Source organism: Magnolia sinica, chromosome 3 (genome assembly GCF_029962835.1).
Source record: "Magnolia sinica isolate HGM2019 chromosome 3, MsV1, whole genome shotgun sequence".
NCBI lineage: Eukaryota > Viridiplantae > Streptophyta > Magnoliopsida > Magnoliales > Magnoliaceae > Magnolia > Magnolia sinica.
This window is the reverse complement of record NC_080575.1, coordinates 91,126,819-91,154,013: the sequence shown is the minus strand read 5'-3', so window position 1 is coordinate 91,154,013 and position 27,195 is coordinate 91,126,819. Positions and strand designations below refer to the sequence as shown.

General features: G+C 38.1%; 1 protein-coding gene across 1 annotated transcript in view; it reads right to left on the bottom strand.

Annotated features, from left to right (window-relative positions):
• Window positions 1-22,261: 22,261 nt before the first annotated feature.
• LOC131240220 (beta-glucosidase 42) overlaps window positions 22,262-27,195 on the bottom strand; it is a 96,599-nt gene continuing 91,665 nt past the window's right edge. The window contains exon 13 of the mRNA XM_058238345.1: window positions 22,262-22,853. Within this exon, the coding sequence (XP_058094328.1) occupies window positions 22,658-22,853 (196 nt within the window). The 3' untranslated portion in view covers window positions 22,262-22,657. The remainder of the gene's footprint in view (window positions 22,854-27,195) is intronic.

Genomic DNA, 27,195 nt, shown 5'->3' with positions numbered 1-27,195 from the left:
GATTACAATTCCATGGTCCACCAAATGTGATTTTGTTTAATCCAATGTTTTTCCCATAGTAAAAATTTTATCCTAGACACGGAGATTAGATGGTCAAAATATTATAATATTTCCAGACATGCAACCCTAAGGATTTACATGAATCAAGCATTGCAAATCGGTTTCAGAGTACAATATTGGCTACAACCAAGATGGGTCGTAACACTCTTCTAATGGGCTGTTTTGAGCTGATGTAGTTGTGTTATTCATGGGCGATACTGGCATGTATCCGGCGATTATCAGTTTCAGAAAATACATCAAACCACAGCATGAATCAAATGGTATTCTCTAGTCTGGTTCCATGGCTAAGTGGTAGACAGGCCCTATTTTTATAGACTTAGAGATGGTGACGACATCGTTGGTTCTGAGTGAATCTTCAACTATGCAGCAACCGTATCCCAATAGGATTTGAAATTCTTGCTGTGTGGTGTCATTGTATATGATTTGCTTTTAATTCCATAGGGACTTTCCATTACTTGTTTTTAATATATATATATATATAAGTCTCTGAGATATGTATGCTCTGCCAGGTCATAATTACAAGTGTTCATTTCAAAATACAAGTATCAAAATGAAATAAACCATTACAAAATAAACCTTGAATCCCCGTAGCTCAGGACACGGCTCACATGAACCCGCCTGAAAACTGCATAGAGGAGAACGCCTCCTCATCATCCTCATACTCCTGCTCTGCCTCGTGGGTCGCATCATCATCTGCATCTAAGACAGAGTTTGGTTGGTGTTTAAACACCATCCCAGAACGTGGGAGTGAGTGATTAACTCAGTGAAACTATACAATAAAAGTTAACATGTTATCACTTCAATCAAGCAGTAATGATAATGCAATACAATCAAACATGTCCTAATTACTCTTGTTAATGCAAGGATGTATGTAGAAATGATGTATGCCCTTGCTTGCACTCCCTCAACGTCTTCATCTTACGGTATGTATGACAACCTCCCGCAGTGCTCCACAACGCCAAGGCACATGCAATGCGGTGCATGAACATGATTACCAAGTTGTTATTAGTCCTTTTTATAAGCAGGATTGGGAAGCTAAGGTACCTTCCTTATATCAATTCTCAAATATTGATCCATTCTAGGGTCGTCAGTCCTAGACAATCTCATACGATATTATGGTTCTAGGTCGCTGCAAAGGGCTCGTCACCAATCAATGCATGCCTAATCATACCTTAGTTGCCATAATAAGGCTCGTCGCCTCAATGCAGTATCAAGGTATGCTTGAGGTCACTACAAAGGGCTCGTCACCAATCAATGTAGGCCGACAGCACGAATATAGTGTCCCATACCACCATAATCGGCTCACAAGTCTGGATTGCTCACTGGTCACTACACTCATTCAGACATTTTCACAAACACTTAGACTACACTTGGCAACATATATCACACATGTCAGCAATAGTATATATTAGGAAAAATTCTTTTGACAAGGAGTTATCGCATAAATAACAATCATATTCCTACGACAATTAATCATGGCAATCACAACGCCAAATTCCAAATGCATACAAACATTTCAACAAATACATGAATCACACTACTTACAACATAGATTATCTATATACGTAAAACGAAACAGATATCGCATTTGGCATGTGAAATGGCACGCACGTCAGTAATAAATCATTAACTGACATTGAAAGCTTCGAAAACCATAACCTATACGAATATAGTCCGCACCTTAAACCAGAAAGTGCCCAACAGATCTGATTTAGACGATAAGTCTTTGTCAACGGTGATTAGATAACCTAAGGCATGAATTAGATTAACTACATCAACACTTAAACTATTCTAAGTTCTAAAACAGGTTAGGGTTTAATTGACTTATCCAAGAATGAGATTAGAATCGCCGGAATAACGATTCAGATGTGATGGATTAGGTACGCAGAGTAACTGGAAAGAATTTCAAGATGATTCACCAACTTCTCTCTCACTTTGTCTCTCTTTTCCTCTCTCTTTTAGTTAGGGTTTGGAAAATTCGTATGGAATTTGAGAGTGAGGGTTTAAGGTCTTTATATAGGCCTAAAATTGATGGAATTAGCCCCAGGGCCAAGGTATACTTAGGTTATAACCAAATCGGGTCTATTTCGATCCAATGGAGCGTTTCTGGAGGTCCTTTTTCTGAGTGTGGTCGGACTTAAGCTCACAAATATTGGATCTTAAACAAGTTAAGTTTTCAGTCCAATTGGGTTTCCAGATCGCTCATGGCGGACCAATTTCAATTCAACAGTCACCGAAACTCGATCACGGCCATAAGCACTTTGATATGTGTGGGCCATCTTCCCTGATCCGAGGGTGAATTTGGGTCAGAATCCAACAGTCACAATGCTTAAAATCGGCGCGCAAGCGACACGACTCAGATTACTTAAATTTATATTTAATTTCTAAATAATTTCACCTTTCTCACACTCTTTACTCCGGACTCATGCAAATCATGTCAGGACATCATCTGGACTTGATTTTCAAGGTGATTGTCAAGCCCAACAAGGTGGTCATAATTGTCTAAGTTTATCACTATCGGACTTTCGACGCGCGGTCCAGGTCCGATACAAAGTTTCCAAGTACTCCCGAGAGCAACTGGATTTAGCGTTGAATCCTAGATTTCAGGGTAACGTAGCGCTAACAATTCTACAGGTTTTGGGTCTTACGGATCGTATTTAAAGTGATTGGTGCAAATTTCACAGGTAATCGAGTTTAACGCTAGTTAATTCACGTTTAATTTCTATAGGATTGAGTTCTAAGAGAATTCTAGTTGAGGTGGTGCTCGGGTCTTTGAACGAAATTTTTCGGAATGTTACACTCGTGCATCTGTCACGTGCCATGCAAGTGGTGTTCTCTCTCTCTCTCTCTCTCTCTCTCTCTCTCTCTCTCTGTCTCTAAAGATGTTCGTACGATTTTGAGCGACATTACTTTTGTCAAGCTATGTGTAAACGAGAGATTAGAATTGTTGATATCTCTTGATACAAGTATAATTTACTCTTGTCAAATGTGACACAAGGCAACTTTTCACTAGGCAACTTAGATTGTGTTAGGCCATGTATAAGCAATTATACTCAACATGAATTTATGAGTCAGCGCATGTGTCAAATGGCACATCGAAGATGATCATTAAGGAACACTCTCTAAGCTATAAGATATTAAGCGAACATTGCATCTACTCTATTAACCAAATTCCTTTCCTAGGTCCTATTTGGTATGTGGGCTTAGATGGATTGCATTTGGTTCCATGCAAATTCCATCAAGGGAGGACGAAAAGGGTTGGAATTATGTGGGATGGAATTGCATTTGGTCCCATGCAAATTCCATCAAGGGAGGACAGAAAGGGTTGGAATTGCAATTAGTCATATGCGGGGTAGTTATACCCGTGTACAAGTGACCCACATCCGTTGTGAATTTGGTTCGTTGATTACAATTCCATGGTCCACCAAATGTGATTTTGTTTAATCTAATATTTTTCCCATAGTAAAAATTTTATCCCAGACATGGAGATTAGATGGCCAAAATATTATAATATTTCCCGACATGCAACCCTAAGGATTTTCATGAATCAAGCATTGCAAATCGGTTTCAGAGTACAATATTGGCTACAACCAAGATGGGTCGTAACGCTCTTCTAATGGGCTGTTTTGAGCTGAAGCAGTTGTGTTATTCATGGGCGATACTGGCATGTATCCGGCGATTATCAGTTTCAGAAAATACATCAAGCCACAACATGAATCAAATGGTATTCTCTAGTCTGGTTCCATGGCTAAGTGGTAGACAGGCTGTCTTTCAACACTGAGATCATGGAATCGAGTACCCACATGGTGTGAGCGCCAGTAAAGAAAAAAATAAAAATAAAATAATAATAATAATAGAAGAAGTAGAAGAAAAGAATCAAACGGTAATCTCCCAAATGATTTTGCTTCATGCGGAGTGAGATCCGAAACATGGGTCAGTACTAAGATACTTTGGATCATCAAAAGCCGAACTGGTTTTTCACATATTCCAATAAGGAATCCACTAGATTAGTCAATCAAAGCTGCTACACCAAGTTCAAAACATCATTTTGCATGGCCTAAATTCACGTGTGCATGTCTTCTTTCGTGTAAAAAGCAGTGCTTTGTAAAAAGAATTCAAAGGAATTTTAAAGTATCCAAAGAAAGGATCTTTTATGAGGTTAGGCACTTAGGCAGAGTTTCAATCCACACCAAGCAAAGCTAATATCTTACAATTTTGGTCCACTTGATGAACGGTGTGGATGAGAGAAGGAATGGGCTGTGGGTCCACTTGTTTTACCATGCAATCACACGTGTATGCTTCATAAGGCATCTCTTTATGGAACTTTGGTAATTAGCCAAGATAGAAATATATAAATACCCAAAGGGATCACATGCTCAAGCCAACTTTTTTTTATTCTTCCCATCTTTCTTTGTGAGAAAAAGGACGAGAAAGGAAAGAAAGGAAGCTGGCCTATCACTTTTAGAGAGAGAAGAAAGGTGGGCCTCTTGGTGTAAAACTCCTTGGGAGGGTAGAGCTCCTGTTATCCTATTTCAGTTATCCATATCGGCTAAGGTATTAATTTGTATATATCATGCATGAGATTGATCTTTTTTTTTATCTCCATCCATCTTGGACCGTCTGTTTTCACGATGGCCTATATTTCCAATTCTTGTACTTGCATACATGTATGATTGCATGGTAAAACAAATATTATATATACATTTATACAAATATACTTATTATATACGTATCTCACAAAATCTTACGATTTAACTTATGTCGAGCATTTTTTTTAGATGAAAAGTTGCACGTTCTTGCCACGTGTACCAAATAGAAATATTACAATGTCATATTCTGGAAATTAATTGATTTGTCTATTCTATTTTGGGAGTTATTATATAAAATTAATTCTTATCAACTCTTATTATATTTTTTCGAGAAAAAATATACATTTACGTTATCAATTCATTGGTGGTAATGGAATCAGTGAAATCGGTTCGGGATCATTTCACATCTAGATCTGCATCTGCACCTAGCTCTACCGTTGAGGCGGGTGGGAACAAGAGATGGGGTTTGTTTAATGGAGAAATCAATGCCTCACCATGACCGAGATTAGTTTTAGGCGGCAGTGTTGAACTCCGGGACTGAAATCGTAAAAGAGCTTACATCCAAAATGTGTACTTTTTTACGGTAAAATTTCTCTTTAAAATAAGGGAAATGAGAATATGAATTTAGTAAATCTATGAACTTGTCAAATTCAAAGATCCGTATTGGAAATTTCAATATCTTGTCTTAAAACTAAGTTAGAAATGTAAGACTTCTACTAGGTGGACCACATGCGATCAATAGTTTGGATGATTTGATTGTTGGATATTGAGATTGAGCATACTGGTGAGCCCCGCTATAGTTGTGATGAATTCAAGTACATAATAGGGTGGTGCTCTTGAATTGTATTATGTATCCACGGTACTTCATTTGGAAGCACAGGCGGAAGCCTTATTTTTATTATCTGTTTTTTAGAGGATTCAATTTTCAAATCTATGAACTAGTTTTAGAGAACTGAGATTTGCAAATTTCAAAGTTTTAATAAATTTTCAGCTAAAATCAAACAACAAAATCATGGCTTTCATCAATCCTTGCATCAAATCCTTCACCCCTCATGAAGCGTTTGGCCAACATGCCTTCACTAGAGGTGTACATGATAGCTCGCTCAACTCAACTCGAAAAAGCACGATTTGACTCAGTTCAAAGCTAAGTTCGAGCTGATTTGTTTAGCTCAAAAATGAGTTCAAGCCAAGTTTGAGCTGACCCCAACTCAACTCGACTTAGATCAAACCTAGCTCGAATAGAACTTGGATTGAACCAGTACGGTGACTCGGTTACTTTGATATTGATGTTGCTCACCAAGTGTTTGATGAAATGACCCAACGAAGTGTGGCTGGTGGTAAAGAAGGTATGTATATGAAACCAATACTATTTTTTTCTTGATTTTTATGTTGCTTAGAAGGTGTTTGATAAAATACCTGTAAAAACGATTGCTGCTGTCTTAAATACAGTGAGATTTTGAAGGAGCAGTCCTGGTGTTTGTGAAAATGCTACACAGGCGAACTCAACTCGATCTTGGCTCGAACTCGGCTCGAACTGGCCCGAGTTGCTGACTGAACCGAGCCAAGCTGGCCAGTCAAGCTCGAGGACTAAGCCGAGCCGAGTTTGAGCTAAGGTCAGCTAGTGGCCGAGCTGAATCAAGCTGAGGCCAGCTTGACTCGGTTTGACTCAATGTACACCCCTAGCCTTCACCTATCCAAAAGGTGGAGTGATGATTAGAGGGCCCATAGTGTGTGGATGGTTTGCCACCCATCTAAAAGGTGGGGGTGATGATTAAAGGGCCTAGTGACTCATGCACATCCAACCATCATGTGGGCCACACTTGAAGTTGGAGGCTTTTGGTGGTGTACATTGTTTATTAGTGTTTTTTTCTTTCCACATTCACGTACCAGCAAGGTATTTTATTATGTAAATATATTTTTTAATGTTCTTTTTCACGCTAAACAGTGGGATCTATAAATACATTTAAAATGCATTCATTCATCATTATAAAATACAAATCTAGCTTTCCATCATTTAGTGGTGACTCTTCAGTGACAAATGTCAAATAGTTGTACGGAGATCTAGATTGTCTAAATATGTGAACGACTGGATGCTGTCAATTTCATCAATTAAGGCTGCACTTGTGTGAATAGTGGCTTATATTTGGTTTTCGTATGTGAGTATAATGCGCAGATGTGCCAAAGTCTACTCGACTCAAGGTATGATTGATGGTGTTTCTCGAGATATTGGACACATGATTTAGTTATCCTCTTAAATACTAGTGGCACTCAAAGTTCAAACAATTTCTACCAGGTTAAGGGTTAGCCATTCAGGTTAAGGGTTAGCCATTCTGAATGAATTTTTTATTTTATTTTTTTAATTTTACTTTGTAATAATAGACGTAAGTTTACGTACTTAAGGATTTTTTTTCTTTCGCCAGTACTTTCATTTCTTAAAGAAATGAGAATGCATAGATAAACAGCAAAAAAGCTAAATAATGCTAATTTTATTAATATCTGAATGTATGTCCCATTTTAATTGACGGATTATTAAACAACTCAAGAAATAAATGAAAAGAAGGATAAATACCTGATTTGTTTATCATAACTGATGATTGAGGCGAACAGTCAACAGAATTAGACTAGATGCAGGGTATGATCAACTAATTTGGAACTTAGTTGATCATGGATCTACAATTTGAAGTTGCAGATATTTAATATGCTCTTATGCTACTGTACCGAAAGCCACTAGACAATAGTAATCTAAGCTAGAGCTATAACTAGGCTAGGCTATGCTAAGATAAATGGAAAAAAGAAAATGTAAAGTAGATAAATGTGTTTGGTGTAAGGCCCCGAGCTGTTCTTATATTGCTCCTTTTATAGCTCGTCGAGGCGACAAAACTTTTGTCGGGTTTTCTTGCTGATTTTGGATCTTTCATGCTTTTCTGGATATTAGTATCTCCCGGATGGATTTGGAATTGCTTGCTCTTGAATATTCTCGTAGTCGATCTCTTCAATGAGAGATGTTCGTGGCCCACTAAATGGATTCAATCATTAAGCCTCGGGACATCAATATTCCTTTGATGAAAACAATCAGGCCAAGATCAAGGAACTTCAAGGATGGAACCCGGACCTCAAATCGATTATGACCACTCATCTAGTTGCCCACCTCCACTTTCGATCGAGGTGTTGGATGGTCTAGATCGAACCACCTCTTGCATTTAACCATTCTCCATGATGAAGGAACTTGAAACCTGATACTGATTTGCTATTAGGTCATATCAGGTCCAATTCTCCCATTCTTTTGATCCCAATCGGATCGCGGACTGAGATTGGATCATCCGACTGACGTGTCTGTCTCTCCTAATGTAGGACCAATCCATAATTGGATTCGCTTAGATATCGGTCTGATCTTCCGATATTCGAAACCTTCTTCAACATTATAGAGTCTTCGAATGCCTTTAGAAAGATATTCCATTTTGAAAAGACTATAGGAGATGACTTCGCTAAGGGTGTCATCACCAGATACGAGATAAGATTCATTCTCTTAGCGGATCTCTTATAGGTGTGCTGGGCATGTTGTCTCATTAATTAACAAAATAGACGTGGCATCATGGCATATTTTTATTCCTTCTCCTAAAGGCAAGCTAAAGGACATGTGCCTCTGCATTCATAGAAAAATCAAACAAAAATACTCTCCGATGAGAGAGTAAAAGTATTGTCAATACGGAACCCCTAGTGTCAACACGTTGCAGCCTTTTATTGGTCCTTTTATTGGTCCATGTTAGAGTTGAATATGGTGTAAACAAGAACATATCTAAAAGATTAAATGATGATTCTATCCATATGTTTTTTGCTTCAAATTTGGACCACTTAAGTTTTTTAGTTGGTTTCTTACTCTTGCTCGGGTGGTAGACTCTTATGCGTTTCAACACGCAGTCAAGCGTTCCAGTATCCATAGGTGGTGAAATTCCACTAGTGTGAGTGTGTGGGGGTGTGTGTGCGCGTGTAAAAAAAAAAAAACTTTTTTAGTTTTACCCATATGTTGGTCAGGTTGATATTAGAAATATGATCTAGTCATATTGGACTGGACAATTTGGATGGTCTGAATGGTCGCACTTGAGTGCCACATGCACGGAGGATGAATTGCCACCATCATAAGATTCTATTTCCTAACCATAGTCGACTAAAACAGTAAAATACCTCGTTTGGTGCATACTACTACCATTGAACATGCATGCTCCACACCATGTCAGACAGATCCGATCGGGATCTCGGCCCACTTCTCGATGGATGGTGTTCTTCACATGCGCGACGAGAAATAAGCATCTGTACACACATACCTACTCGCGCGCAAGTACACATCGGCACATTAGCACGAGCACAAAGAAACTATCTGGTCTTTACCGTTAGAAATGCCAAGGAGATTGAATCTCAGCCATTCATCGGGGGAGGTTCCTCTGCTTAGACGGTCATCCCAAAAATCTAGCCAGTTCAGTCATCAAGTTGGCCACACGCTTTTGTCGAAAATTGACAGTTTGAAAAATGGTGAATTTCAACCGATCAAGCTTGGACTCTGGTTTTGATGATGACACAAGCAACTGATCTGGTTGGATCCATCGTGGGATTACCCAAGCCCTACTAAATCCCCAATCCCTTATCTGATGATCCTAATCATCCAGTTGAAATGTACAATTAAACCCAACGGTCCAGATTTAGTAGAGACCAAATCTGACGGATATGATCAATTGATGGAGAAGATTTTAGGGGTCTCTCTCATTTACAAATTACAGCTGAACAGATCCCTCTCACGTATACGCAAGGGCACCACAATTACTGGTACCGTACCATATTTCCCTCCAACATACAATCTTTCCAGGACATCAGTACCATGAAAACGATAACCCCGACCATGAAGATCAACCAAAACAAAAATCATGGCCGTGATCTTATCATATGGCCCACATATAAAAAAACCAACGGTCTAATTCAACATAAATATATGGCCCATATATAACCTGATCAGTCTAAATTTTTTATGAGGATGAAATTAATAGTGGATCGTACATTTTTAATGGTTCAGATGTTCTTCAAAAATGGTTCATTAATGGTAAAGATGGCTCAGCACCACAAATCCCGATGCAGCGGACGGATACTGAGAGCACCGACGAAGTTGGACTCACGTGACGATTTATTTATTTAATATTTGTTTAAGTGCTCAGATAATCTGCACTGAGCAAAGATGTACAAGATAGTGTCTGCACGTGTGTAAGATCTGGGCCATTCACTAGTGGGCCCAACCATGAAACTTACCTAACCCCTTAATTTAGGAAGATCTACATATTATCAGGGAACATTTATAAATTTAATGTGGACCGTATCATTAATTTTTCCTAACCGTCTATGTTTCTAATACACGTGGGCCATGTTATGAGACCCAGTCTGATTTTTGGGCCAGTGGGGATTAAAGGTGGGCTCCACCAGATGAATGGTCAAGATCACGCAGAGGATCTCCTATTTTCACTCATTCCTCGCGAGTATCACCACCGCGTTTCTATCTCTGTTTAGTTATTTGATTTTCTTGTGGGCCATATGGAATCTCAACCACAAGTATTGTACGGTGACTGATGGGGACATCGGATTCCAACCGTTGATTTCGATGATTGTGTATTCGTAATCTGATTTTGATGTGTGAACCAATACCCATTAATCTATCATTTTCTTGCTGTTTTCTTCAAAAAGCATTCCCCAAAGGAAAGTGCAATGATCACACAGGACACAGAGCCATCTTTCCTGCCAACGTGGCACATGGGCAGGACATCAAAGCCGTTCAAATGGTGGGACCCACCGTGTATATCATCTGGTACGAAAACCCACATCATAATCAATTGACAGACGTCGGTATGACTGATCATACGGATGTGGCCTACCTAATAAGAGACTCGGGCTGATTTTTTCCACAGCTGTTCTTTATGGTGTGGCCCATATTTTCAACGGCTCGGATGTCCTATAACATGATGTGTTCAGGAAATCCAGGTCGTATTTGATCATATATATAGGAGGGAGAAGAAAATTATTTAATCAGATTAATTATATAATGATGAAGGGTGCCAAACCTACTTAAGTGCTTTCATGCATATATGATAAAGAAAGAAATACATGAAGGTGGGTCACATGATCAAATCCAAATGGGCCCCACAATTCAAATGTTTGTTGTATTCATGTAGCAATAAAGAGACGGTTGGTGGTGTCCTTTCGATCACTACAGGCCATTTTCACCATCTCTTAGATGATGGTGATTCCTCTGCCATACGCATAGCAGCCATGTCTATCAATCCAGACCGTCCCATTCGTTTCCCCTCTTTCTGTAGAGGTACTGTTCATATGATCTTAACCATCTGATGTCCTTTAGGCATTTAATTAGACTGCTAACTGTTTCCTTTTTAACGGTCCATTTGAAGTCCAGTAATTGGGTGGTTAGAATCATCCGATCAATGCGATTTCTGATATTCGCTACATCCTCATGGAGGCCCATAATATGTACGGTCTGGATTAGCATATTTTTATGCCACAGGTGTATGGTCCATGAGTCACCACCACTTAAGAAAGGGATAAAATGCATATATCAGTCTAGGAATGTTAGAAAACATCACTACTGGTTTATTATTCATGTCATGGACACCTGAAGCTATTGCTACTTTTTGGCACGGCGGATTGTCCATAAAGCCTTTCGAGGAACTTCTTTAAACGGGAATCTAGGTGGGCCCCACCATGATGTTTGTGAGATATCCACTCGTCTATCCGTTTTGGTCCGTGGAATTGAATGGTATTGAATTGTATTAGATGTGATTAACATGATTATTACACAATGATTGTAAGTTTGGAAATACCTTATAGCCATCTAATCTCATGTTTGGAATAAAATTTTGGTCACGGTAAAACACCAGCTTAAGCTAAATCATGTTTGGTGGACTATAGAGTTGTAATCAACGGACTAAATTCACAATAGATGTTGTTCACTTGTAAACGGTGTATATGGATGGATGAAGTACATAAATGTATGCATCAATGTGGGGCCCACGTGTAGATTTTAAAATCCACAAAAATCCTGCATAAGGCCAAATGCAATTCCATGGGAACTAAATGCAATTTCATCCCACCTAATCCCAAACTTTCCCATCAAATATTGAATGGGACCAAATACAATTCCTTCCCACCTAATACCCTGCCACAAACGCCTTAGGTGATGGGCCCAAAAAAGAGGCAGATCCAAAAAGCAAGTGGCCCCACAAAAGGAAAAAAATGAGTAGGGAAATATCCACCGTTGAAACCTCTCTAGGTCAACTGTGGTGTTTATTACTATCTATACCGTTTGTAAGGTCATTTTTAATGAGATTAACTGAATATACAAAAATATTAGCCAGACTCAAAACTTTTGTAGCCCACAAATGCTTCAACGGTGGACATTCAAGCTCACTGTTTTCTCTCATGCGGCTCACTTGAGTTTTGGATCTGCCTATTTTTTGAGCCCATGTCCTAACATGATTTAAAAAAATGAATGGACGGTGGATATCTCACAAACATCACAATGGGCCCACCTAGCTTCTCGTACATTAAAAAAATATTAACTCAAATTGAACTGACTAAATTGTGGAGCGCAAGGACACTAAACGACAATCCCTAAATAGAATTGATTGAACAATCCTGACCTTTGATTCCCACACAATTATTTGTTGAAAGAAGACCGTTGGATTTTTATTTTTTTAAACCATTGAATAAATGTCCACCAATCCTACAGTCAGACGATCAAATAAACATAATTTTTAGTTCATTAGATATCTAAACCATGATCCACAATTTGGACAGTTTAGTTTGAGTTCTTATATACTACCCCTAAACTTCCTAGGTGCCTGCGTATCATCACACTCTGCCCGCGTACCAAACTTTTCTCTGTGTATCTTTTTGACGGATTTCATTTTCTAACACAACTTTCTTCTATTTTTTTTTTTTATATATAAAATATGGGATCACCACATTTTAACTTTTCCGAAAAGTTGGAAAATTTTCAAGACATTTGAAAATGAGAAAAAGTATGCGTCTCTTTGAAAAATGAGGACTCAGTCATAAGAAGCAGACATGAAAATTTTGTCTATTCTACCGTAAACATGAGTGAGTAGCTTTTGAATTGAAAGATCTTTTTTCTTTTTCTAATTTGCCCCTTGAGATCTTTTTAGTATTTGGAGTCTCTAGGGACCTTTTGGTCCTCTCACTCGGTTGTAAATTCATGTGTTAGATCAGGATCATTCATCAGGTAGGCCCCACCTCAAATGTGTCCTAGTACAAAAATTGGGCTGGTCTACTCATTAGGTGGGTGGCATGTCAACACAAAAAATGATGCCATCATTATTTTCTGGATGAGTGGGCATTACTTTTGACATAGAGGACATAGGCAATGGGGCCCACCTAATGGAAGGACAGGATGAAACCACGTTCACGTTCTAGAAAGATAATTTTCAATTTAGATTGGTGTTAAACCACATGAAATTACATTGTGACAAATGAAGCTGGTTTATTTACATAAGAGGAACTGTAGTATACCAAGGAGGAGAGAGAGATGTAGGCACTTTAACATATAAGCATAAACTTGAGTTTTCAAGATTCAGTAAACATTTATTCAAAAGAAAAAGAGATACCCTGCTTGTCATAAACAAAGATTTTCTGTTTTCCAAAGTCATCACTGACATTGTCAACACTGCTATATTAAATACGGTTTGTGATAATGTGGCGTAATCACAATGCAACAAATAATTATTTGTGACAAGCAGAGGATCCGGACCCAAATGAATAATAGAATAATATGTAAGGGGCTACGATACAACGAGTAACATATGCAAACAGACACTTTGATGACTTTTGACCATTGACACTTCCAACAATTAACTGACCAATGATTTAATGGTACTTCTTATGGCCAAATTTCGCTCATTATTCTTCTAGTAAATATACACTTCTGGTGGCCTGAAGTTTAATTGTTACTCTTTCGATAGTAGTGAGGAAAAAGCATTTAGATTGTTAGCAAAAATTTATTTGTACACTAACACATACAGATGTACATGATCTGCATTAGCTTGGTTAACTTGCTTGACTCAACTTGACTTGAAAAAGCTTGATTTGACTTGGTTTGGAACTGAAGTTGAGCCGAGTCGAGCTGATTTTTGGAGATCGAAAAAATTACGAGCTGAGTTCGAGCTTGTCCAAGTTCGAATCGACTCGGATCGAACCTCAACTCAAGTAGAACTCGGATCGAATCAGTTTGGTGACTCGGTTATTTTGATATTGTAGTTGCTCACCAATTGTTTGATGAAATGACTCAATGAAGTGTTGTTTCAGTGCATACATTCTCCGCGGGATCATCTGGTGGCGAGGAATGTATGGTTACGAAACAAATCATTATATATATTAAAAGAAAAGAACTTTACATGATAAAACTATTCCCGTATCTTAATTTTGATGCTGTCTACTGAGTGTTTGATGAAATATTTGTAAACTGTTGATGTTGTTTTGCATACTATGAGAAATTGAAGGTGCATTTCATGTATTTGAGAAATTTTCACACAGGCTCAAACTCGAACTGGCCCGAGCTGCTGACCGAACTGAGCCGAGCTGGCTAGTCAGGCTCGAGGAACTCGTGTACAGCTAGTGACACATTAGCGACAGCCCCACCATTCAAATCGATTCTCAACGCCAACTTCAACATGGCAACTGGCTACAAGTCTTGGAAAAATGGCTAGAAATAAGGGCTAACAACGGTGGTGATGGGATTGATGTTAGAGAAGATGGGAGATGGATGCGAGTAGCAGGAGCTGTCTGTCCATGTTGCACTTCCTAGAGATAATGGAGAGGGAGATGGCGAAGAGCTGTGGTGGCAGTGCATACAACAGTGTGGATTTGAATGACATAGATGGCAGTGGTAATGGCTTTTGAGCGCCGAATCTAAGCTGATGTCGAGCGTTGGAATTAGCTGGCAATGGGGGACAGTCCAACAATGTCAGAGAAGACAATGGCTTACTATAGTGATAATGGTGGTGACAAGGATGGTTGCTGCTAAATCTGAGTTGGGATGGGTTTTACATAGACGAGAAGAGATGCAATGGAGGCCGTTAAAAAACACAGTTTCTACACAAATTCGATAGAGAAGCTGAAAATAATGGCAGTGCCAGTAATATGAGTTCGACTATAGTAGTTGTGATGAAGGTGGGACGATGAATTCAGTGACAACAGATCCAAAAATGTAGATTGGGCAGGTTCGGTGGCAGTTATGCAGTTACTGGAAAGAGAGAGAGAGAGAGAGAGAGAGAGAGAGAGAGAGGGAGAGGAAAAGTTGGGCGGGGCGACCGTGTTATACCATGTTAAACCAACAGAGACTGAATTGTGAAAATTGTAACTCGTTTATTTCACTGAGAACAAAGAGTCATAGAATTCGACGAGAATTGATAATAATTGTACCTTTTAGTGCGTTCCTTTCTTTTTCTCTGGATCCATTTGGTTTGATGTGAAATACATTTGCTAGCTCCTTTTTTTTAAAAAAATAAAAAATAGGAGGGGATGAAATGAAGGTGTCACTATATATGCTACTAATCATCGTATACATGGCACACTAATGATATCTTGCAACGATTCAATTATTAATTAGCGTATCACTAAAATCCTACCAATAGAATGATCCAAATTGTCCAAACATTGGCCATCTAATGGACGATTAAATAATGTTAGTGAGTTATGTCGTTTGGGATCCTTATGTTTGTGGCCCACCTGAGGTTAAAAATTTCCTTAATTTTTTGCCAAAGTATATATTTCAATAGGCTTAGTACAATTATTCCATCAAATGTCACATATCTATATTAATTTGAGGTATTAAAGCTGGTTTACTAAATCTAATATAGATTTCTATAAATATATTACAAAACTTCAATGTATTCCAATTATAATTTGCTAAACATAATTTTTGGATTTCTATGAATTCCAATTACAAGCTTCCGAATACAATTAACGATTCCAATTCACATTGATTTCATGTTAATTACCAAATACAAACTACCAAACAATCCTTACTAGGAATATAAATATTTAGAAAAGAAGTGAGATTTGTAGAGATTTAGAAAGTTCTTAGTATATACACATCTTAACAAAATAAGAAATATCCCAATTTACTAAGATTAATTTACTCTAATAAATGAAATCCAATTAATCAATCATGGTGTCTAAAGCATTTATCATATATAGAGTTGTACACGAGTCAAGTTAGCTTGATCAGCTTGCTCGATTCGACTCAGAAAAGTTCGCCTCACCTTGGCTCGAAATTGGATTCAGACCAAGTTGAGCTGATTTTTGGAGCTCGAAAAAATTTTGAGCTCAGTTCGAGCTTGCCCGAACTTGACTCGACTCAACTCAACTCAGAAACTTGGTTATTTTGATATTGACACTGCTTGTTGAGTGTTTGATCAAATGACTTAACGAAGTTTTGTTTAGTGTGCATACATTCTTAGCGGGACCGACTGGTGGTGAGGAGGGAATGGATAAAAAAAAAAAAAAACTTTGCATCATAAAACTACCCTCGTATCTTGATTTTGATATTGCCCACTAAGTGTTTGATGAAATACATGTAAACTATTGTTACTGTTTTGCATTCTGTGAGAAATTGAAAATGCACTCTGTGTTTGAGAAAACGTCACATAGGCTCCAATTCGGCTCGAACAAGCCCGAGCAGCTGACCGAACCGAGCCGAGTTCGGGCTGGGGTTAGCTGCTGGTTGAGCCAAGCCGAGCTGTCCTAAGTTCAACTCAGTTGTACTTGTGTACAGCTCTGATTAGATACGACTAAAGAGTCAACAAATCGGCTTCAGGTTGGGTCCTATAATACCCATGCTCTTGCTCGATCCTTTGGGGTAGGCCTAATTCTTGTAAAACGAGACCCGAATCCAATTGGGTTCAAGTACCCATTTGATCTTTGCACTGAAGTTTTGAGTTGAGTTTCGAAAACATAAGAGCATCTACATGGTTGGGCCCACCTAATGGATGGATTAGATTGCACTCACATGTGTCACTTTAACATATGTTGGGAATGTAAATAGGCTCCCTTGCATGCATGTGGCTTATGAAAACTCACTTTGCTGCTAAAATTGATAACGTATGCTATATTAGATACATGTAATGGTACTATTATTATTATTTTTATTTTTATTGCTGAAAGGCAACACTATCAGGGATTGAACATATAATGGTATTATAAATAATAATAAAAAACTCCGGACCTACGAGACCTAACCAAACCTAACTTCAAATGGACCCTACTTAAACCATCTAGACCTAATATTAAACAGGGTCCAAAAGGTGAGAAGACTCAAACCCTGCCTAATTTCTTAACAGGTAGAAAAGATGGGATTGGACCCATTAAAGTCCAGTCGGGTCTATCGGGCACCCATTGACAGCCCTGGATACAATAACCTACATTTATCAGATATTAGAATACCTGATAGGAATTTTGGACCATAGATCATCCATTTTTTATCTATGAGATTTTTCTTAAACATTTCTAAATATCTTTTTAACTATATAATTCCAATAAAGCTCCATTCACCTTCAGATTGGAACCACCCAATTCAACGGGTTGGCCTTACGACGCGGATGTTAGCCTGTGCCATGGTCATTCCAAGAGCCCGTTAAAAGAGGAAAGTTGATACCTGTAGGTTGCTATTTAAAAACCAACTCAAACTTAATGAGAGAAGGAATAAAATGATGATGTTTACAATGATAATGATATTTGGTCCCTTGATGGGAGAAAACCTGACCGTTAATCCACATGGGGAATAGCTAGATTCCTTAATATGGTATCCAACACCATCCCATATCTGTTTGTCCCTATGTATATTCATGAAATCATCATATATTGTTTGTTTCTATGAAGATGTGACACACACCAAACATACACCCCATAATTCAAAATTCATGGGACCCACCCATGTGTGTTAGCCCCAATAGATTAAAAATCTATATATGGTCAGGTTGGCATGCACGAGACCCTTTTTCACTTGGGAATGACTTCATGAAAGTTCAAACCCATGTACAAGGTCCAGCAATGAAAGACAAGTTCACCTTAATACTTCAAAATTTAAAACTATCTATTAATTTATAATGAATATTTTAAAATCTTTTTATGTTTGGCGAGACCTTTCTTGATAATATCCTGAGAAAAACCTCAAAATTTGAAAATCTCCGGAGAAATTCTGGTCAATAATTGCCCGGAACAAGATTTGACAGTATGGTACTAGCTGTTTTTGTGTTTTTTGTTTTATTGGGACCTCAGTATTAGATTTGGCTTGGACAAGGTGTGGTGATGGTTTTGTTGGAATCATCGATGCGACTCGACCAAACCGGGTTAGACCGAGTTAGGTCCGATCTGGTTTGGCATCATGGGTTTGTAGTGAAAATAGGTCCATCTTAGCTCAACTTAGAGAGTCACTCCCGACTCGGCCAAGTCGACTTCGAGGCTTAAAACCATGGTTTGATTCAAGCTTTTGACCAGAAGGTTGTGACTAGGGGTGTAAGTAGGCTGGCCCAGGTGTAAGTGGGCCATCCCTCTAGCTGAGGATCAAGTCCTTAACCTGGCCCGGCCCAGCCCAATCAGTTTACAGTGATGAACTTAAGGTCGCGTCCTGCCTGGGGGCCTCTATGCTTAGCCTAAATCCAGCCCACTACGGGCTGTGGCCAGCACGGCCGACGTTACTGTTAGTTGTGGACCCGTGCCAACTCGGCTCAAGTTGGGCTTGAGACAGATAAACCCAACTAAAAAGAGCCATTCAAAGTTGAGTGCACCAGCATTATTCAATGTAGTTGGTTTGCTATGATGCTTGTTTGGATATTACCTCAAATTGCCATTGGATCTGATGTCCATTTCAATTCTAGCTAATGTCAAATGAAGATCTCAGCGTGGTGAATCTCATCTCACTCAAAAAACAAAAAACAGGAACACCCAAACGGGCACTTAGAAAAGTATTTATGTGTCTCTTTGCATACTAGCAGTGTCAATGTTTCACCAAGAGTCCTTTTGCAACATGATGCTGCAAGCAGTCATTTCCTTTTGTTCTCTCTTTTTTCCATTATTATTATTATTTTTGTTCTTTAATTCAATAACTACCTACTTTTCTCCCTTTTAGAGTTAAAAATACTTATGATGCATCTCAACTAATCTTTTCAAAGACAGAATATTACAGATATTGGGACCTAATGGACCATCTTAATTTATGACAGGTCAAACAGTGGGGACTGTCTGCTGAAAGACTTGGATCTTGCATAGTTCGTGGCCTTCGCGGTAGCTTCATCAATGTTACTTACAAAATAAAAAGCCAACTTGGGAAGACCATCTAAGTCTCTGGAAATGATTAGTTGAAACCCTTAATGGTTTTTGTGAGGCCAACATATTTTCGTGGAGAACTGGTAATACGTCTGCTATGAAGAAGGGTTTTCCATGGGAAGGGAGATTAGAACTATTAGCCCCACATAATATTTGTGAATTTGTTTAATAATGAGTAAGGAATATTCATCTTTTTGTTATATAGGATTTATTGAACTCATAATACATTAGATTATTATTATTTTTTTAATGAATGTCAACTAAGTATCCTAAGTAAATTGATCCCAGATGTTAATGACTTTGGGAACTCCATATATTGATAAGATGGGTTACTATTTCAAAATCTCAAAAAAGAGAAAAAATCATTGGAGATATTATTTGATTACTTGGTATACTAAATATAGGATTAAAATATGAACTTCCTTATGCATGTGCACTTAAACGCACATCGCATGCTCCCCTACTATTTTACTGTGAGCGTTTTGAAACAAACCAAACAAGCTACTTTTTTGGATTCAAATCATTTTAGAATTCCACCGCCCTAAAAAAAATAATAATAAATAAATAAATCAAAGAATCCTTTTGGAATGGGTAGTGATGCTTCGGAATTCACTCCTAGATCTGTTCTAGGGAAAGATCAGTATAGTAGAGAGGGGTAATATCCAGGGTGGCCTTTGGTTAAACATTTCCTTTATCCAGGCAGCCTTACTTAGTTATGCCTTTTTTTGCTTTGTATCTCAGATTTGCAGTTATTTTGGTTTAAGGAAATCTCTTGTTATTTTGCTAAAAGAAATGATTGAAACACAGGTTTGTAACTTGGCTGGTCTGGCTTGAATCAAGCCCTTTTTGGATTGAATCTGGAAGCCCGTGGGTTAGACCGGTGCCTGCTTGGGTTTGCAGTTCCAGTTTAAGTTAGATAACACTGGCAGGAAGAGCGTTCGGCTTGCAGTTCTAGCTTGGCCTGAGTTCTACTCCTAAATTCATGGGGCAAGCTGGGCTTGGACTCAAGACCTTAGCTTAGATGCTGGACCAGAAGATGTTAATTTAAAAAAAACGTAGAACAATTTCTCATTTTCTTTAGGGTCCAAGGAGTTCCCTGACTGGAATATGGCCTCCAAGAGCTTGTATACCAATGCCCAAGTGATCCTGAATGTTCATCTGCTGGACCGTGTTGGAAGGGTCGGTCCATGGTCCAAGAACAAATGGCTAGCCGTTGGAATGGATTTTCACTGTTAAGAATGTTGCTTGTTGCCAGATTCCTTTTTACCATCCATTTATGGGTCACCTTAAGATAATAATATCATCCACTCAGGAAGATTTATCTTACTATTCATGGTGGGGTCCATTACATAAATGGTCCAGATCCAAAATGTTAGCACAGACGATTTTTGGAGAGGGCAACGGTGAAGATTATCTCCACACTGAGCATATATTAGATGGCACTTTTAGTTTCCATGGTTCTTAATAGGACTGAAAGTTGGGTGGGTTCGACCTGACCAACCCGTGACGACCCGACATTGGGTTGGGCTCGGGCAGGATGTATTGGATTTGATCTCGGGCTTGGGATATACAAACACCAACCCGATAAAAAATTTGGTCGGGTTGGAGTTGCCCGACCCAAACCGAATTATAATTGAGTGAGGTTCGTCTGTGTTGAAGATAGTAAATTCCAGTGCCATCACATCTCATTGGTCTACATCATTTCCAATGACTTGAACTAACAAGATATGCAGGATTTCTCTCTTCCAAATAGATTGCACACTACACAGTACAACACAACACAACTTTTAACGTGTGAAACTTCTTTGGCCCTACAATGATTTGTGTTTTAGATCCACACAATCCATCAATTTTTACAGAACATTTTAGAGCATGAAGCCAAAAATGAGGCACATTCAAAGCTCAAGTGATCCACACCACAAAAAAGCAGTAGGGGTAGGGATTGAACAGACAGTCGTTGAAACTTTCGGAGGGCCAAGCCTAAGGCTTATTTTCCATATAACCTGTTCATGAGATCAAAGTTACATAATCACACATACCTGGAGGAAGTTAAAATTCAAATATCAGCTTGATCAAAGCCTTCCGTGGCCCCTAAAAGTTTTCAACGGTAGCATCAATTCCTACTGTTTTCAGTGGTGCGGTCCATTTTAGCTTTGGATATGCATTTTTTAGGCTCATTTCCTAGAATGATCTAAAAATTTAGATGAATGCCGTAGATTTAAGAAATACATTATCGCAGGGCCCACATAAATTTCACACATCAAGAAATTCCATTGCTTGATGTGTGGTGTAGGGGAGCCGATTAGGTGAGACCCTGGCTACACCCAAGACTTTGCAGCCCTTACCATGGGCCCACCTTAATGTGTGTTTTCTGTATCCACTCCGCCCATCCATTTTTTCAGATTATTTTAGAGCATGATCCCAAAAATTAAGAAGATCCAATTATCAGGTGGACTATAGTCCAGGAAACAGTGGTGATTGAAGACCATACCATTAAAAACTTCTTAGGGCACAAATTAATGTTTCCGTGGATTTTATTTGCCATCCAATCTGTTGGTAAGTTCACATACGCCTGGATGAAGGGAAAAAAAAAAAACGAATATCAGCCTTATCCAAAACTTTTGTGGCCCATTAATGGTCAATCACCATTGTTTTCTATGGTATGGTCCACCAGATAATTCGATCTGCTTCATCTTTTGCATATTACCCTAAAATGATTTGGACATGTATTGAAATAATTACACATATAATTAGTAAAATCATAGGTACAAAAAATAAGACATGTATTGAAATATAATAGACTAATGTAATAACGAAAATATTAGTCTGTATCCACCTGACCAACCTGACCAAGCCCACTTGGGTTGGGTTGGGTTGGGTTGGGTTGGGTTAGGGTTGGGGTATAGGAAGCTTGGGTTGGGTAGGGTTGAGAGCACCAACCCGCCCGACTTTCAGCCCTAGTTCTGAAGGGCCCTGCTTGCAAAATCCCTGAAAGTTTTGGGAGCAAAAATACAGCTTGGTTTTGGATCCAATAAATCCTTGATATGTGCACTTTGACAATGGGATCTGGACCTTCTGGTTAGCGGACCACTCTTCAATGAGTGGTAACCTAAAAATCAGGCTAATTGGAAGTTCAGAACTGTCCAATCATTCACCCATTTTTTTATCGCTCAAGAGAAGTCTATAGCAACAAGTTGGAAGAAAAACGGTCTACAAATTGAATGGTATGAAACAGCCAACAGCGGCAATTCATCCATTACTCATCCTTGAGGCCGCCTGTCAGTTGGACGGTTCATATTGATCAACACATCCACCAATCTAATCAGTGATCACCAACCATTTAATTAATTGTCCTGAACAGACCAGATCCAGCCTCTAGACAAAATGATATGATCAAGAGTAAATACAAATGCCTAACAGCTGTGCATGCTTTAACGTAGGGACGGACTTAATGGTTCAAGACCAAGCAGAATCTGGTCCCAATGTTCCATAGCAGTAGTGCTTGCTCACAACAACAGAGAAGATGAAAGGAACAGCAAGCTTGACTAGCTTGCCCGTACAAATGTTCTTCTGAAAAAAAATAAGTATAAATAAGAGTGTTTTTTCTTGTAAATGGGATGTCAGTCTTCCTTCCCATTCTTTCCCTCATTGCCCTTCAAGAAACGGGAAAACCAGATGGCCGACGATTTTGGGTGCCTTGAGAGCCCATTCTTGTAGTCCACGTACACTATCCCAAAACGCTTTGTATAACCTTGTGCCCATTCAAAGTTGTCCAGCAAGGACCATGCAAAGTACCCCCGAATGTCGGTTCCATCCCTATTCAAGCAATGTCCGTGATTTTATTTTATTTTTTCAATTAATTCTAGAGATGAAATGCAATTCATATGTATGTTCTTGTATGCAAAGGAAAATATGGGTATTTGTGCATATATAGAAATGAGAGGCCAAGTTCTCTATTCGTCCTTGTTCAAAACTAGTTTGTAGATATGGAGCCCATGGTTGCTCAATTGAAGCTATTGATCTGACAACCCCCCCATCATGGATAGGCCATCCACCCCCCCCCCCCCCTCAAAAATAAAAAATAAAAAATAAAAAATAAAAAAAAATAAAATCCCAAATTGCAAGACCCTAGCAATCGAATCTTTGGCCTTTATGGTTTGTTCGTGCAGTTCTTTTTAACTATTTATTTGCATGCCAACAACAGGAAGGCTAGAGTCCACTAATTGAGAGGATAATGGTCCATCCATGATGGGAGCTGTCAGTTCAATGGCTTGGATAGAGCAACCATGGGCCCAGTGAATAGGGAACTCAGTGTCATAAAAATTGTCAACACAAACATAAAAGACGATTTATACTTCATACTTTTCTACTAGTGACCTACATGCTCATCTACATACATGAGTAAATGGGGATATGCATACATGACGTCATATGTATATGAGAATATAAGTAAACATATACACAGACGTAATGCGTCATGATGAAATTCATATTTTTTATTGTAATGGATTATCTAAATGTTAGTGCATGCCTTGCATATGTTCACTTAGGAACTGATGGGGATCAAAACCAAAAACAATCATAGCTTTGATTCCAATCCAGCAAAAACACAGGGAACAAACCCTCTCCATATTCTAATGGCTTGGACAGATTATATCTTCACATCGACAACTTCCATTGCATTCAATCCACCAAAAAATAAAAAGCAATATAGAACAAAAGAATTAAGATTGAAGATGGTAGTTTTGTGGAGTCTCGCCTACAGAGGTAACTGCCCCAAATAGGGGTGTAACTCAGGTGAGTTGGGTTGGTTGAGGGTAAACCTGAACTCAAAAGGAACAAACCTGCAACCTGCAACCTGCAACCTGACCTGACCCAAATTCCAACCCAAGGTGCCGAACCTGAATTCCTCTATACTCGACCTAACCCTATCTGACTCGATCCTACCCTATCCAAATATATGTGATTATTCCCAGCCTGAGTTAACCTGACCCAAATTTTCTCAACCTGAACCCAACCCGATTTCAAATTGGATTAGCATTTTCCAACTTGAACCCAACTTGAGGACCTTGACAACCTGACCTGAACTTTGGTTTGGTCAATCAGGTTCAGGTTGACCTGAACCCAAGTTGCAGCCCTATTAAGGAGTCTCACACTTTTAAGGTTCTAGAAGAGTCTTCACTTCTAGATCTTTGATTTCTTTAGTGAGATTATATAAGCAAATGCCTGAATTAGAATATGTAATTGATATGGAGCTTGTACTATTATAGGGGATGTTCAGTACCCATTCTTATTGCACCTTTCGTGGAGTCAATACGCTACTTGCTATTGATGTCTGCTTCAATACCTAACCGAAGAGCTACTGCAATACCAATCAAAATTACTGTTGTAGCTACTCGACAACAGAATGGATTTTGGTGAGGATTTCACTCCCAAGGAACTATAATTGTAGGAATTCATTAGAAAAAGTTTTTTTTTTCTTTGAAAGTTATTAGAAAATCTTTTTTTTTTTTTTTAATCACATGTTCTCAAAATCATCATAAATATGTCCATAAGAGTTCCATGCGTATTGCCTTATCGCCATGAACCATGTCCCACTTATGATAGAATAACCAAATCTTAAAGACTATTGTTTCATTAAAAAACTAGTACATTTGGCCAGTGCTTGCAATATTGATAATACTGGCCGATATTATCGATATTGCATGTTAGAGATATGAAATCGATGGGTAATAACGAAAAAAAAGAAAGAAAAAGAAGCCCAGATTCCTGAATATTGGCGTTGATATCGCAAAGTATCGACAATGTTGACGTTTTTTTCTAAAGCTTTTTACAATGTATTCACACATATTGACGATGCCTCAGAAGAAATGCACACTGCCCTTCCCAAAAACCATCCAAAACCGAACTTTTTTTTTTTTCCATTCTTCTTCAAAACTCTCTCTTCTAACTTGTTAGTCGGTGGATTTCGGTCCATCCTTTGCTTGGATTTGAGAGAAAAACCCACATTCAAAATCAGAATCAAGATTTTCTTGCATTTGGAGCCATTTCTCATTCGGTGAGTAATTTTTTGTTTTGATCATTTTTTAAAATCATATCAAATAAGTGTGAAATCATAAGAAATCCTTGATTGCATGGAAAATCAAGGATTTAAACATTCGATTTTGAGATTTGAGTGTAGGTGGCCTAATTTAGGGAAAATTCGAAAATTTCCCAAAATTTCCCAAATTGCTTGTAATGTTGCACTCCAAACATGAAATCAAGCATGTATGAGGCTTGAGCTACTAATTTGTTAACTTTTTTTTTTCTTTTTCAAATTTCGGAAAATAAAAATTATTTTTAATTAAAAATAATTAAAAAATCATCATCATCATTATTATTATTATTATTTCAAAATTTCCCTTCAACCAACGACCAATTGAAAGCAATTTGAAACTATTTAGGAGTGTTTGATGAAATGATCATCACATATACTCTAATTTTTATATTTGAGTGTAGGTGGCCTGATTAGGGGGAAATTGGGGAAAATTCAAAATTACCCAATTTCTCTCAAATTGCTTGCAATTTTGCACTCTAAATATAAAATCAAGCATGTATGAGGCTTGATCTACTGATTTTTTAAGTCCTCATCAAATTTCGGAAAATAAAAATTATTTTAAACCGAAGTATCTTAACTGGTACCATTCTATTATGACATGGGCACAATACTGTCAATTTGTGGAGCAAACAATACTATTCCCAACCCCGTTGAGATGGAGACGATGATTACGAGCCACCATACAACTCTACGTGGGTGTAGACCATAGCCAATCACATCACTCATTTTCTCAATTTCTACTTCTTTTAATTTTGAATGAATTGGTTGTATTTCCATACATGCTTTCCTACATTTAGAAATGTTATGAGTTCAATTGAAATATAGCTGCATTAGTTCAGTCAGACAACACATAGTTTATGACCTTATACAAAGGAAACCTATTATGTGAACATTTTTTTTTTTTTTTTTTTTTTGATTTTATGATTTGAAAGTGTGTATTAAGGTCTTTTTTAAACAATCTTGAAGTTTCATTGAAAATTTCAACCAATTTCCCAATGTTTCACCATGTTTCCCAAAAAGTGCGATAAATTACCTAATACCAATGATATATCCAATGCGATAACTGTTGAGGGTCAAAAATTGCATATTTCCCCCATTTATATCTTGGTTTTATGAACATGATGATGCTTAATGTTCTATTTTATTTTTACTCATGTTTGTGTTGCAAGGTGAATTTAAGAGCTTGGATTGAAAAGGGTGCTAAAAGCATGGATTTGATGCTCAAGAATCACCAAGGCAGGGGATGGATCTTAGGAGACCAAAATTGAAGAATTCACATGCCAAAGATCCAAGAAAACCAAGTGAGAAATGAAGAGAATCAAAGATTTGAAGTGAAGAAAAGGAATCCTGAAATCGTCTTGAAAAAGCATATTCTGAAACTCTGGGTCATTTTGTGAAATTGCGCAGAGTGAAGTCTATTTTGGAAAACTGCGTAGAGTGAAGTCTATTTTAGCAAACTGCGTAAATTTGAGGCGGTTTTTAGAGTTTTCCAATTAGGTGCGAAAGTTGAAGTTCCACAACTATAAATAGGACTCCCTAAGATGTTTGTAGGCATCTTCTAGGGTTTAAGGAGTGGAGCAAAAGGGTGGAGAAGCCGTCGTAAAGAGTTTTTCTTCTTCCTTAGTTGTTTTCATGTTTTTCTTAAAAGACTTTAGTCCAATTATGTCTATGGTTGGCTAAACCACTTAACTAGGGCTAAGAGGTGAAGCTTGTAGCGTGATGGGATGTTTCTCTTGCTTTAATTTATGTTTATGTTGAACCTTCTTTGATTCTAATTTAATTTTAAAGGAATACTTTCAGTTTTTAATGATTTATTGTGACTTAAATTACAGTAGATCTGCAATAGCTTTGAGTATCTTCTTTTCCTTACTTTGAGATTGTGGGATTGGTAAATCTTGTTGTCGGCCATCGTCCCATGGGCATGGTTTGGTGATGGAATCCCTTCCAAGTATCACAATTCTCCTCCTTTGAGGATTAGATCAATGAAAGTTTAGATTTGGTTTTATTGATATATCTTCCAATTGGATAAGATAAGACTCCAATTCCAATTGTCCTACTTGA